Source organism: Nanorana parkeri, unplaced genomic scaffold (genome assembly GCF_000935625.1).
Source record: "Nanorana parkeri isolate BGI_ZX_2015 unplaced genomic scaffold, ASM93562v1 scaffold960, whole genome shotgun sequence".
NCBI classification, from domain to species: Eukaryota; Metazoa; Chordata; class Amphibia; order Anura; family Dicroglossidae; genus Nanorana; species Nanorana parkeri.
The window spans coordinates 228827-242653 of record NW_017307228.1 but is presented as its reverse complement, the minus strand read 5'-3'; the positions used below and the strand labels follow the sequence as shown (position 1 = coordinate 242653).

Here is a 13827-nt window from a genome sequence, read left to right as displayed (position 1 = left end):
CCTGTCAAACAGGTGCAAAAGAAATTGGCCCTTTAGTGCCTTCACACCATAACCCTTCAGAGTTATTCTTGACGAGTGCAGGATTGGACCCTGCTCAAAAAATTCAAATCATATGCACCTGTCACACGCGTGCAAACAAAATTGGCCCTTTAGTGTTGGCGTTGCCTCCACACCATAACCCTTCAGAGTTATTTTTGAGTAGTGCAGGATTGGACCCTGCTCTAAAATTTGAAATTATATGCACCTGTCACTTGCGGGTGTGGAAAAATTGGGCCTTGGGTATTGGTGGTGCACTAAACCAAGAACATTACTTCAAGATAGAATAATCACCCACAAAGTTAGGCAGCCTAGGCAGTCTTCCAGAGATCCCAGATGCCCCACAAATGTAATCGATTTAGTCCCTTTGAGGACTGCCATATGTCATCCTCTGATTTAATGTACCCACTGCTGCCAAAATCCTCTCCCCTCCTCCTTCTCTTGTGTGATCTGTGGCCCCGCAGGAATGGTTTCTGCATAAAGAGGGCCTTGAGAGGAAAGTAAGTCCTCCTCTTCCTCCCGCTGTTTTACCTCAAGTGCCTTATCCATAATAAGAGTATGCTCCAGCAGGAACACAAGAGGGATAGTGTCACTGATGCATGCATTGTCACGGCTCACCATCCTTGTCGCCTCCCCAAATGGTGACAGTACAGTGCATGCTTCCTTTATCAGACGCTACTGCCGTGGGGAAAAAAAGCCAAGGTCCCCTGAGCCTGTTCTTGTGCCATACTCTGCAGCATTGCCAAAGTCGAGTTCCACCTGGTGGGCATGTCACAAATCAGGCAGTTTGTGGGCAGGTTGAATTCACGTTGAATTTCAGCCAGACGAACACTGGCTGGGTATGACTGCCTGAAATAGCTACAGACTATTCTAGTCTGCCTAAGAAGATCTTGCAGTCCTGGGTGCCTGGTTAAGAAACACTGCACCACCAAATTAAGGGCGTGTGCCAAGCATGGTAAATGTGTCAACTTTCCCAGTCAGAGGGCAGAGAGAAGGATGCTGCCATTGTTGCATACAACCATTCCTGGCTCAAACTGCCATGGTGGTAACCCCCTCTAGGCCTGCCCCTGCAGAGCTCAAAGAATCTTCATGGAGGAGGAAGAGGAGGGGATGGAGCAAACAGATCTCACATCATCACCACCAGCTTTTTGGAGGCGTGGTGGCTGAACAAGCTCCAGTACTGAGCCCCGCCCTGCATCATTCCCAGCTGCAAGCAGAGTTACCCAGTGTGCTGTGAAGGAAATTTAATGTCCCTGACCATGCACATTCTGCAAACTCATGGTAGGGGGCAGAGTCCACCAGATGGAAAGGCAGCAGTTGTAAAGCGAGCAATTTGGCCAAGCTGGCATTTAGATGCTGAGCATGTGGATGGCTGGGACTGTATTTTTTTTTGCTGCAGCAGCTGTGGCAGCAGAATTTGACTGGTCAAATCTACAGCTGGTGGGCTGCTGGCAGATTTTTCGGAAGGACCTGTGACACCCATTGCTATACCATCATCCCTCTCAGTGGAGGCTGTTAACATGGCATGACATACAGGTGAAACTCGAATAATTAGAATATCGTGCAAAAGTAATTGCAGTAAGTGCTGCAAAAGGGGCCCAAACCAAGTACTGAGTACATATGCATGCTCGTACTTTTCAGAGGTCCCATATTGTTCTATGTACAATCCTTGTTTTATTGATTGCATGTAATAATCTACTTTTTTGAGGTTGTGGATTTGGGGTTCTTGGGGTTTTCATGAGCTGTAAGCCATAATCATCACAATTATGACAAATCACGGCTTGAATTATCTTGCTTTGCATGTAATGAGTCTATCTCATATATTAGTTTTTTGACCTTTTAAGTTGCATTAGTGAAATAAATGAACTTTGCACGATATTCTAATTATTCGAGTTTCACCTGTATAGTGGGGGTAGAGATGACAGATGAGGAGCGAGGAGAAGTGTGGACCTTTTTCTGGTGCTCTTGCCAACGGGCTGCAAGGCAGGTGGTCATATGTATCTTCAAGCACGTGGTACGTGGTACCGTGAGAGGCTGATGTTTTTTCCATGCTTCATCCGCTTGAGACACATAGCAGATAGCAATGCTGCGGTCTGCTGCACATGTACTGAAAAACTCCCACACACCTGAGTTCCTGGAAGTGTGCTGGGAGACAACAGCGCACTGCGCCTGTGCAGCTCTGCCGTCTGATGCAATATGATGGCTGCTCTTATGGCTGCCCCTTGAGGACATCCTGCCTCATTGGAGTTGTGCCTCCTCCTTATTTTCCTCCTCTGTTCGATCAGGCACCCAAGTAGAGTCAGTGACCTCATCATCATAATCCCCTCTGTCCTCGTCGCTGGAGCCAACCTGGCAGTATGCTGCGACTGGTGGAACATGAGTGCCAATCTCTTGTCCATCATTGGCACCCCCTCTCTCTAGGCTCATGTTACTCCCTTCCTCAACCTTAGAGCCAACATCAAACCATTGTAATTGGTGCGCATTCTCCAGCAGCATGTGACTGACGTTATGTTTAAACAATTCAGCTGACTCCTCCATGCATGATGGTGGGGCTACGGCAGGAGTAGCTGTGGAGAAGGAGGCAGAATAGGCCGCTTTGGCAGCTGCGATGGAATGAGACCCAGTATGAGCCTGGGTGACAGAGGATGAGGATGGCTTAGTTATCCACTCCACCACCTCTTCTGTACGTTGTGGCAGAATAACACAGCGACAAGCGTGCCCTGTGAAGATGGAACATTTCCACGACCATGGCCACCACTTTTGCCTATATAGCTGCTTGCCCTCTTATAGCTGCATGGGAGCGTCTGCCTCTCCTTGTTGGCCTTTCAGACATGAATCTGCAAGGGAATTTGCATTATGCAAGGGAAGTTTCCCTTAAAGGAGAACTATGAGGTGAGTGAAAATCACTCATCCTCATAGTTCGAGCCAAGGTGTGACAATGAAACTGTCACACGTCGGCTCAATAGATCAGGAAGTGAGCGAACACATACCATCGCTCGCTCACTTCTCGATCATCTCCCTGCAGAGCCGTGGCTGACCCCCTCCCTGCTCTGATCCTCCAGCACTGACTGGAGGAACGGACGGGGAAGGGGGAGGGTACAGCTGGCTCTGCCTCTTGATAGGCAGAGCCAGCTGTCAATCACGCAGCTGGGTGGATCTTAACAGAAATGTCGGAATCCGTCCCGGCTGCGGCGGTCTCAGTATACTGCGAGCTGTAGCTCATGATATACTGAGCTTTGGGTCACGGGAGGATGCTAGTATATGTCCTCCCGTGACACTTAAGAGAACTATGGGGAAAAGCACTTACCCCATAGTTCTCCTTTAATGAATGAGGTGAGGCTCTGCTGACTTCTATCATCCAGGCATATGCAATATAAAATGCTATTTTTTTATTCTTCTTGCTCTTGTTTAGGTTATCCTTTGCAAAATTAATTTTCATTACATTCCTAAGCTAAGGGAAAATTCTCTTGTAAAGCGGAAAGCCTGTTTGCCGTTAGTAAATCAACCCCTATACCTCTCCTGGGAAGAAGTCAGTATGGCGGTCCAAAACCAGTAGTTATATTTTATGGCAGCAGTCACAGCATTTTGGATGTTATCAAATGTCTTCCTTAGATGACCCTAGTCAGATTTTGGCGTCTTCTTTCAGTTATTCACAAGATGAATGCTCCTCTCCTCCTCTGGTGCTCCTCTACATATACAACACCCAATTCTTAACTTGTACAATAAGACTTGGCTGTGCATAAAATAAAAAATAAAAATGAGGGCTTCAAAAAATATACCCCTTTATTGGATAATAAACATCTTACCAACCCTGTTGACTTAGACGGATCAGACTTATCAAAAAAGCTAGAATTACCGGTTTATCACAGTTATAAATCATTGGTGTACTTAAATCTTTCCAGCAACTCCAGACTGAATTCTCTCTTCCAAGATCTGTGCTTTAGGTATTTCCAACTTTAGCAAACCCTCACTATTCAACAAAAACTAATTGATACACAAAATGCAAAATGGACCTAATCGCATTTATAGCTCAGCCTCAATGTATGAAGGGCTTCATATCCAAAATATATATTACTCTACTTGCTTGGTCTAACAGTGCCGCATTACTATAATGTAAAGAAAAATGGATACAGGATCTGGGTCATATTAGCTGGAAGCACTGCAAATTGTACCCTTTGAGTCCCTGAGACTCACCCAGCTATTGCTAATACATAGGGTGTATTAGACCCCTAAATCTATATCTTTTTTTTCCCACGGACACTACCCACTGTGTAGGGGGATCATATTCATGTTTTGTAAAAGCCACACATTGGTTTACTACTGGCAGGAAGTGTTCGATAATATTAACCATGAATTCCACCTTCAATGCTTCTCTGAACTAAAAACGTGAATCCTGGAAATGTTGGAATTTCCTATTAAAGAACCAGAAATTGCCTATCCTCCCAACCTCCCACAACGCAACTTTGGATAGAAAAGATAAATACTATCCTTTACATAAAAAGCGCAACCTTTACCCACAGGGGTAGCTCTTGAAAATTTGAAAAATTTGGAATGGGTGGCTTAGTGACCAAACTCTCACATCCACTGCGTTAGTCATGCATAGAAAATTTGGAGGACATGGTTTATAGAACTGTGGGGGATCTGTTCCCCTTGTAAACGAGAGCTAGTTGTATAGGTGATAAATATGAGAACATAGACAACTGTTGTTTGATCACTGCAAAAGCTATTTTTTTTAATATTTCATGTTCACAACTGTAATATGTACTTTTGCATCATAACGTTAGATATGAACATATTGTAACTCCTGCTTTTCATCTGGGTGTTCACATGAGGAAATTCAGTGACTGCAATATATGGAACATTTTTCTCTGTTAGCCACTTTTTACTATTCTTTAAGGTTTTTGGTTCTCTTCTCTCTCTGCAAGACAAACACTTTGAAAAACATGAAGAATTTTGTTATTTTTAAATAAAAACTTCTTGATTTTGACAGAAAAAAAAAAGTTTCCTTATGATTTCTTTTCTTGTTCTACATATAAAGTTGTTAAAGTATTCCCTTGTATGAATACACTGATGGGATTTAGTTGATATTTATAGACACCTACTCATCAGCGGAGACTGGTATTATGTATATATATTAGGTAATGTGCCTTGTCTTATCATTTCAGGGAAAATTAACAAACAACTGTATCTTGCACAAGATTGTGGTAGGTAATGCATTGTGGTAGGTAAAGCAGAAATATTCCTTGTACAACATATTTTATTCATTTTGCACTTTTATTAAAACTGAACTCCAGACAGATATTAAAAACACTTTATGTTGCACATCAGACAAATCACTACAGGTAGCGAAAAAAAACTAAACAAATAAAAGCAAAACTGTTCATTCAGTTTTACATTCCTTTAAAAATAATTTCATGAATTTTAACATAGAGCTAGCATAAGCAGCATAAGCCCTGCACAGGAATCTGTCTTGATATCAGCCTACTGTAATCCTCTACACCACAATACTTTAGGGGTATGTTTAGGAAATATGCAGACAGGATGAGAGGTTGCTGGCAGTGAGGTGACGCCACTGTATGCTGTAAATATTGTCTAAATGCATTGTGCATGTGTATTCTTATTTGAGTTTTGGTATGTTTTTTTTTTTTTTTTGCCAGATCAGTGCAGTAATCTGGTGTGAAGCTTTGCCTTTGTGCAGGAGCTTCCAGTAATAAAGACTGGTCACTGCACCCCTCTCTTTTCTTGTGCAGGTTGACTAGTCTTGTGTCTGCTCCTTGTAGTTTTTTTTCAGGCAGCCTAAAGTGGGTGGAGCTGCTGGGTGGCTCTTGCAGTTATGCTCTCTGCACAGGCTATGTGCAGCACAGTAATAATTATATAAATAATAAAATAATAATATAAAAAATGAAAAAAATAATATTACTTCTATATGAACAACTGGTTTTGCAAAGACATTAGGTATGATGTCGCTTCCCATTAACCTGAACTTTGCATGTGATATTTGGAACACAGCCAGCCATTGCTTTGCAATGCTTTTCTTAGTGGGTCCCCCCTCTGGGAGATTGTCTAGAGTATGTCTAAGCACAATACATATTTTTGTGCCTGAAGTTCTTAGAAAGTGGTGTTACACTCCTGACTGCACCATCTTAAATCACAAAAGTAGGTGGACTGTATTACCATTATTTTTTTTACAAGACAGTTCACATGTCTATTTTTAAGGGTCCATTTACGCCACATACGTGGGGGCTGCGCTGGCCATAGTTTTCAGCCCAGCCCCAACACAAGACAAGGCAATATGCATTGCATTGCGGTGGAAATGCAGTGGTGTGCGTAAAAAAAACCCCCAAGTATATGCCTTGTTTTTTTTAGCGCAGTGGGATACAATGCAGAACAACCGCCTCTCACCCCACTGTGCCCACAGAACTGAATTAAATTTCAAAATGAAAAAAGTACACAGTGCCATGTGCCAGGATCGGCACATCGGCAGTTTGTCAGGCTCCTCTAGCAGCCACTGGAGTGAATAGACCTTTACTGTGTAATTTTATCTAAGTTTAGCTTTAAAAATGTTCCATGCAATAAGTTCTTCCATACTAATGTCAATGTATAAAATGCTAAGTTGACGTTTACAGTATGCAGATTTATCAGTCTAGCAAATTAGTATTTTCTTAAAATACCCAATGAAGTTGAAAATGTCTTTATTTGCATAGCAATAAGGAAAAGCTGGGCAAGTGAACACCCAACATTGCTTGCATTTAAAGGATAGGACATCTCCAATACATCCAAATAAAAATCATTATATTCTTGCATTAGCTGTTTATAAGCAAGGGTATGTCTGACTGAGAAGAAAGGGTGGTAAGACATTTATAAGTCCTCAGACCCACTGGAAACCCACAAAGATCTTCTGTGCAACTGTCTTGTATTGCCACCTCCTATTTCATTAATCTGTCTTGTACTGCCACCCTCCCCTACCTAGTTGACTGTCTTGTATTGCCACCCCTACTCAATCAGCTTTCTTGTATTGCCACCCCTCCCCTACCCAAGCAGCGGTCTTGTATTGCCACGGTGCCACCCCTCCCCAACCCAGTTAAATGTCTTTAATCCCCCCTCCCTCCCCTACACAGTCAACTGTCTTGTATTGCCACCCTCCTTCCTCCTCAGTAAACTGTCTTTTATTGCCACACCCCTGCCCTACCCTACCCTGCCATCTGTCTTGTGCTGCCACCCCCTTCCTTACCAAGCAAACTGTCTTGTATTGTTTCAATATGATATACAGGCTTTTAAATTACGACCCAATAAATGTGATACACACATACATAGGGCTGCTCAGCAAATGTAAAAATTCCATACGTCGTCATTTTAAGCAATGATATTAGTAAGTAATATAAAGTAAAAAGTACTAAGCTACTGTGGGAATATTACGCTGTAATGTTCCCTATTATAATCTATTTCTCTGATTAAATTATTACAAACAGAGCCTCTGTTCTATCAAAGTTTGAGACCACATTACAATGTGTGACGGGTGACGTGGTCACACATTTAAAACGTAATCTCCCCCAGTTTTTTGGTGGTGGAATAGGTGAAGAATTCCAACGCTTTGTGATCTGTTTCAGGGCAGATCGGCATCGCAAATCATATGTGCAGGAGAACCGATCTGCCCTGGAACAGCTGTTCGGTCCTGAAATGCCACTTCTATCCGACTTTGTGAGTACGTTGGAATGTGAGATCGCAGTCGGACAGAAGTGACATTTCAGGACCGATCAGCTGTTTCAGGGCAGATCTGTTCTCCTGCACATACGATCTGCGATGCTGATCTGCCCTGGAACAGCTGGGAAAGCTCTGGAATGCTTCACCTATTGGCGGTCACACATTCCACCGCAAAAAATGGGCGGGATTACGTTAAAACGTGTTACCATATCACCAGTCACACTTTCTAACGTAGTCTCAAACTTTGATAGAACACCGCCATCAGGGGGGTATGGCCGGTACCCATGTGAGGGGTCTGGGCAACCTGGGGGGCCTCTTACATGGGTATTAACTGTACCGGGGCGGCATGGCAGTGGTGACAGGGGAGGGGGTGGAGGAGGCCGGGCCTCAGCAGCAGCAGGTAAGAAGAGTTGGGAGGATGTACAGGGAAAGGGACACCAACGACAAGACCAGCCCACCTGGGACCCTACAGAGCCCACCATAGAGAGTCTCAGGTGGGCTATGCAGGATCTATGGTGTGCTCTGCAGGATCTATGGTGTGCTCTGCAGGGTCTCAGGTAAGTCCAGTACGCTACTGCAACATTAGATTAATTAGATTAGAGACCACCTGGGTCGGGGCCAGTGTGATCCACTCCCGCGCCCCCCCCTCATCTTGGGAGGGGGGCCCAAGATAAAATCTTGCACCAGGGCCATTTGGTTATTAGGTCCGCCACTGGTTGTATGTTCTTCCTGTGTTTGTGTGGCTGTACTCCAGTGTCCTTCTGCACTGGAAAAGCTGATAAGTTAATTGGCTCCTGTCAAGACTGGCCTGTGTATGTATGCATGTGAGATAGGGACTTATTGATTTTGATTGTAAGTTTCCTAAGGACAGAGACTGAATTCATAGTAGGTAAAGCACTGCATAACTTGATGGTGCTCTAAAAATGCCTGTAATAAATACAGGCTCAAGTTGGCTCATATAGAGATTTCTCAACAAAATAGAAGGGAATTGAAAAATTAACCTTTGCAGTGGGGCTTAACTGCTTGTTAAGATACACTCACATGATCATTGGTCTTGCGGTGGTGACTGCTCACCTCTCTCCCTCTTAACTTTGGCCGTGGAATGACCCTCGGTGTGCTCACAGTTGCATTAGACACGGTACGTAGACCGCTGGAACCCAGGGGAGAGGAGGCAGCAAGGACTGGTCTAGCAGCTAAGCAGGACCGAGGATAGGTGAGTGTATTTTCTTTATTTTAGCCCCTAGATCAAAACGAGCAGTTTCTTCTTTCACTGTCAGATGAGGTCATGGTGGCTCTAAAGTCTACATTAGCTAGAATGCACTACTTTACACTTACTAATAGACCATGTCATGTTCTTTCCACTTTCTTTGTCTTATCTGTAGGCCAGCATGTTGATAGTAAAACAGAAGAATGAGACAATAATAACAGAATTTCTACTGATTGGATTCTCCATCCTGAAAAAGACACGGATTTGCCTTTTCATAATAATTTTCCTTACGTATGTTGCTACAATGACAGCCAATGTCTTTATAATTATCATTGTAAAAACCGAAAGACGCCTTCACAAGCCTATGTACTTCTTCATAGGTGGATTGTCATTCCTTGAGATTTGGTACCCTTCAGTCACTGTCCCCAGGCTCTTGTGGTCTCTTGGAACTACAAAGGAAGCAATATCCCCAGCTGGATGCATGGCACAATTTTATTTTCATTTTTCTCTTGGAACAACAGAAATCTTCCTCCTGACTGTGATGGCCTATGATCGTTATGTAGCCATCTGCAACCCCCTTCGCTATTTAGCCATCATTAATCCTAAAGTTTGCACCATACTCATACTTGGGTCCTGGGCTTGTGGCTTTGTTTCAATGATTCCTCCTTGTGTACAGATTGCAAACCTCTCATTTTGTAGAGAAAACCAAATTGATCATTACTACTGTGATTTGGCTCCAATACTCAAACTGTCTTGTTCTGAGACATCAAGCATTGAAAAGTTGTTTTTCTGCCTTAGCTTGTTCATAATATTAGGCTGTTTTGTCTTAATTATTATCTCTTATATTTGTATAATAAGGAAAACTCTTGCGGTTCCCACTGCGATAGGAAGACGCAAGACTTTTTCTACTTTTGCTTCACACCTTACTGTTGTATGCCTTTTTTACGGGCCTATCATCTTTATGTTTGTCAGGCCCAGCACTGGTGGCCTCATGCACCTGAATAAAATTGTTTCCATCATCCCGTCTGTAGTAACTCCTCTTTTAAATCCTATTATCTACACTCTGCGTAATCAGGAGGTACAGGGTGCCATGAAGAAAACAATTCAAAGGTTTGTTTTCCCTGTAGAAGACAGTATCAGTAGTAAAACTGCATAAAAGACCTACAAAACTTGAATCTTATTTATAGCACCTTAAATCATTACAGAGATAAAAATATACTTAGTACAGTGTTCACAGAATTCTATTTTGTACTATGCTAATACTACACATCCCATAAATTGATCTGTGAAGTATTATTCCTGGTGATATGAAGCTGATTTATCAAGCTTACTCTGTCAGCAAGGGTGAATGTTCACTCTCCCTTAACATGAAAATGATGCTCACTTGCTCATACATGCTCCGTGCATGCCCATGGGTGTAGGCATGGATGAAAAAGGCTACAATGGGCGGTGTTGTTTCGAAAAGCAACATTTTTTAATAGCAATTTATTAAAAATTGGTATATGTTGGAACAAGTTTTAAAATATCAGATAAAAAAATGCAAAAATGTAATTCTGTGATTGTGAATGAAATAAAATATAGCTTAGTGAATAGACCCCTTAGAGTCTACTAACAAAATAAAAAATTCATCATACAATACTTGGTGACTCACTTCAATGATTTCAGTCATGCAAGAGTTTTCAAAATCATGTGCACATTCGAAATCTTTGCAACCCTGTAATTAATTTAAGGAAAAGTAGACTTTCACACAAAATAATCCTAACTGCCCCCTTACCCTATCTACATACTAGGGAACCCCCCTTTTATTTAACTCAAATAAACCAGCAGCTTGGTACAGAAGCTTTGGCCTTCAAGGCCTACAATATGCCCAGTTTTTCTTCATTAGATCTTAATGGAAGACCTGTCTACTTGAAAGCATGCAGGTTGAGAACTTTATATTAGGTTCTGTGGAGAAAGGGCAGTGCATGTGCAGTACCACTTGGCACTGCTTGTTGGGAAGAGGTATAAGAGGCTTATTAAGTTCACCCTGACTAGCCTAGGCTGCAGCTCCAGGACACAGTTCTGAGGTAAGGGGGGTATAATGTGTGTGTGTGTGTGTGTGTTCATTTGCATAGAAGTATTCCTATTTCTAGTATGTTATCCTTAAGAAATGCCAATAATAACTAGCATCCCCTCTGTCATACCCTTTGCATTCTTTGCTGGAACATACCGCCCCATTCATACCTCTTCTCAACTCTATTGTACATACTGCCTGCCCTCCTAACCACCACAACTTCTCTCCTGTGACACCAGACCCTCCACACTCCTCTGCTGTACATTCTGCCAAATGTCCAAGCCTCTGCACATCTCTCTTGCACATACTGTCTGCCTTATTATAGTCCACCACATCTCTCCTGCACATACTGTCTGCCCTCATACACTCTGCCACTCCTTTCCTGCATATACAGTCTACCGTCATATACTCCACCACCTCTCTATTGCACATACTGTCTGCCCTCATACACTCCACCACCTCTCTACTGCACATATTGTCTACCCTCATACACTCCACCACCTCTCTACTGCACATATTGTCTACCCTCATACACTCCACCACCTCTCTTCTGCACATATTGTCTACCCTCATACACTCCACCATCCCTCTCTTGCACATACTGTCTGCCTTATTACATTCCACCACATCTCTTATGCACATACTGTCTGTCCTTATACACTCCACCACCCCTCTCCTGCACATACTGTCTGCCCTCATATACTCCGCTACCTCTCTCCTGCACATACTATCTGCCTAAGTACACTCTGCCACCCCTCTCCTGCACATATTGTCTGCCCTCATACACTCCACCAACCCTCTCCTGCACATACTGTCTGCCCTCATACACTCCACCAACCCTTCTCCTGCACATACTGTCTGCCCTCATATACTCTGCTACCCTCCTCCTGCACATACTGCCTGATTAAACTTTTCTGCTACTTTTGCTAGCATATGGTAAACCAATTTTCTGATGAAAGGGGAGTTTCCCTTTTATAACTAAAAATAATTTGCTGAAATCAATCAAGCAGAGAAAAATAAAAGCCAGCATTGCTAAACCTATATTTAGATTGTAGTGAACAAAGAAACAGTGAAAACATATAGGCAACAGAAAGTTTTTTGGGGAATTGCTAAAATATAAGACCTACCCCGAAAATAAGACCTAGTTGTGACTATTCCCAGGGCCGGCGGTGGCATAAGGAGGAACTTGAAGCGCTAGAGGAATCGAGGCGGCAGTGGAGGGAGCAGAGCCGCATAAGCCCATGCTTTCTCTATAGCGCCGGCTCCTATCACAGACGGAGTGATACCAAATGCACCCCGCCTGTAAAGGAATTGATAGTGAAAGCGCACTTCGCTCATTCTGGCCAGAGATTGGTTACCAAATTGCTCTTGGAAAGGTACAACACCCCTGATTGCCATGATAACTATATTCTTAACTTTGCCACTCACTCCTGTCTTGTAAGTCTTCTACCAGTAATAAGTGTGGATTGTTGTACATTAAAAAAATAAGACCTACCTCGAAAATAAGAACTTGTGCATTTTTTCGGCTGCCCTCGGCAGCTTTGTGAATAGACCCCAGTGTCTTATTTTCGGGGAAACACGGTGCATATTTATTATGTGAAGTTATATCTAACCTGCTAAAGCACTGCTGGTATGTAAAGGCTTTGAATATAACTGAGAAAACAACTATAGACATTAAATTACAGGGTAAAAATATAATAAATGCAATTTTGTACATTATTGTTTTTTGTTTGTATCTAACGCTCATTAGATTAATTATAGATATAATATTACCAGCTGTGCTATTCCCTCATTGAGATTCTGTAACTATTCCCTAGATCATTTCAGTGTGAGCTGTTTAAGCAATCTGGGAATAAGTTCAATTATTTTATAGAATATTTATAGCAGGCTTAAACCTTCTGTCTCTTTCTTTACGGCTTTTTGCCAAAGACATACATCTATATTATCACACTGGACTGAACAATCATACAGAAGAAAATCACCAATGAATGTAATGTTCAATATATAGGTTTATTGAAAAAGCTTTCATATAGGCAAAACCCAGTTACTTTTCACACATCAAACATGTTGCTTTATGCAGCTAACAGCTTTGCATTTACCAGGAATTATTGAATTTTGCACGTATCACTTCTCACTCTTGCTTTCAGCTATCACAGACTCAGGAAATAAACATGTGTCATGTATAACTGAGCAATACTTCCTATACGCCATATCAAGACATCATCAGTTTAAGCATTTCTCATGTTAAAATGTGTCAATATTCTATTTATCTATCACTCTATCTTTAACGACAAACTGTATGACTATGCTATACTACATTGTATTGTATGACTATGCTATACTATATGAATAATATATACACTATAAATATAATGCATTTTCCTAAAAAGCTACAAGAGTTTAAAGAGATGTCATCTATCTATCTATCTATCTATCTATCTATCTATCTATCTATCTATCTATCTATCTATCTCTCTATCGATCTACCTATCTATGTACTGTATCTATCTATGTAACTATCTATTATTTGTCTGTCTATCTATCTATCTATCTATCTATCTATCTATCTATCTATGTACTGTATCTATCTATGTATCTATCTATTATGTGTCTATCTATCTATCTATCTATCTATCTATCTATCTATCTATCTATCTATCTACTGTGTCTATCTATGTATCTATCTATTATTTGTCTATCTATCTATCTATCTATCTATCTATCTATCTATCTATCTATCTTATCTATCTATGTATCTATCTATTATGTGTCTATCTATCTATCTATCTATCTATCTATCTATCTATCTATCTATCTATCTATCTATCTA

At 41.8% G+C, this 13827-nt stretch overlaps 2 protein-coding genes across 2 annotated transcripts in view; both read left to right on the top strand.

Moving 5' to 3' along the window:
- Positions 1–1954: 1954 nt before the first annotated feature.
- Positions 1955–10100, top strand: LOC108795336 (olfactory receptor 6X1-like). The gene is made up of 2 exons (XM_018566572.1): positions 1955–2062; positions 9120–10100. Exons 1-2 carry the CDS (start codon positions 1955–1957, stop codon positions 10098–10100), a joined length of 1089 nt encoding a protein of 362 aa, XP_018422074.1.
- A 2881-nt stretch (positions 10101–12981) lies between these two features.
- LOC108795335 (olfactory receptor 6F1-like) overlaps positions 12982–13827 on the top strand; it is a 3714-nt gene continuing 2868 nt past the window's right edge. Inside the window, exon 1 of the mRNA XM_018566571.1 lies at positions 12982–12987. Coding sequence (XP_018422073.1) covers positions 12982–12987 — 6 coding nt within the window. The remainder of the gene's footprint in view (positions 12988–13827) is intronic.

Bases quoted from the DNA above. Each gene is read 5' to 3' on its own strand.
- LOC108795336 (XM_018566572.1), top strand. From the start codon at position 1,955: ATGACAGATGAGGAGCGAGGAGAAGTGTGGACCTTTTTCTGGTGCTCT. The intron at 2,063-9,119 runs GTGAGAGGCTGA...TCTTATCTGTAG, and splicing joins AGCACGTGGTACGTGGTACC to GCCAGCATGTTGATAGTAAA.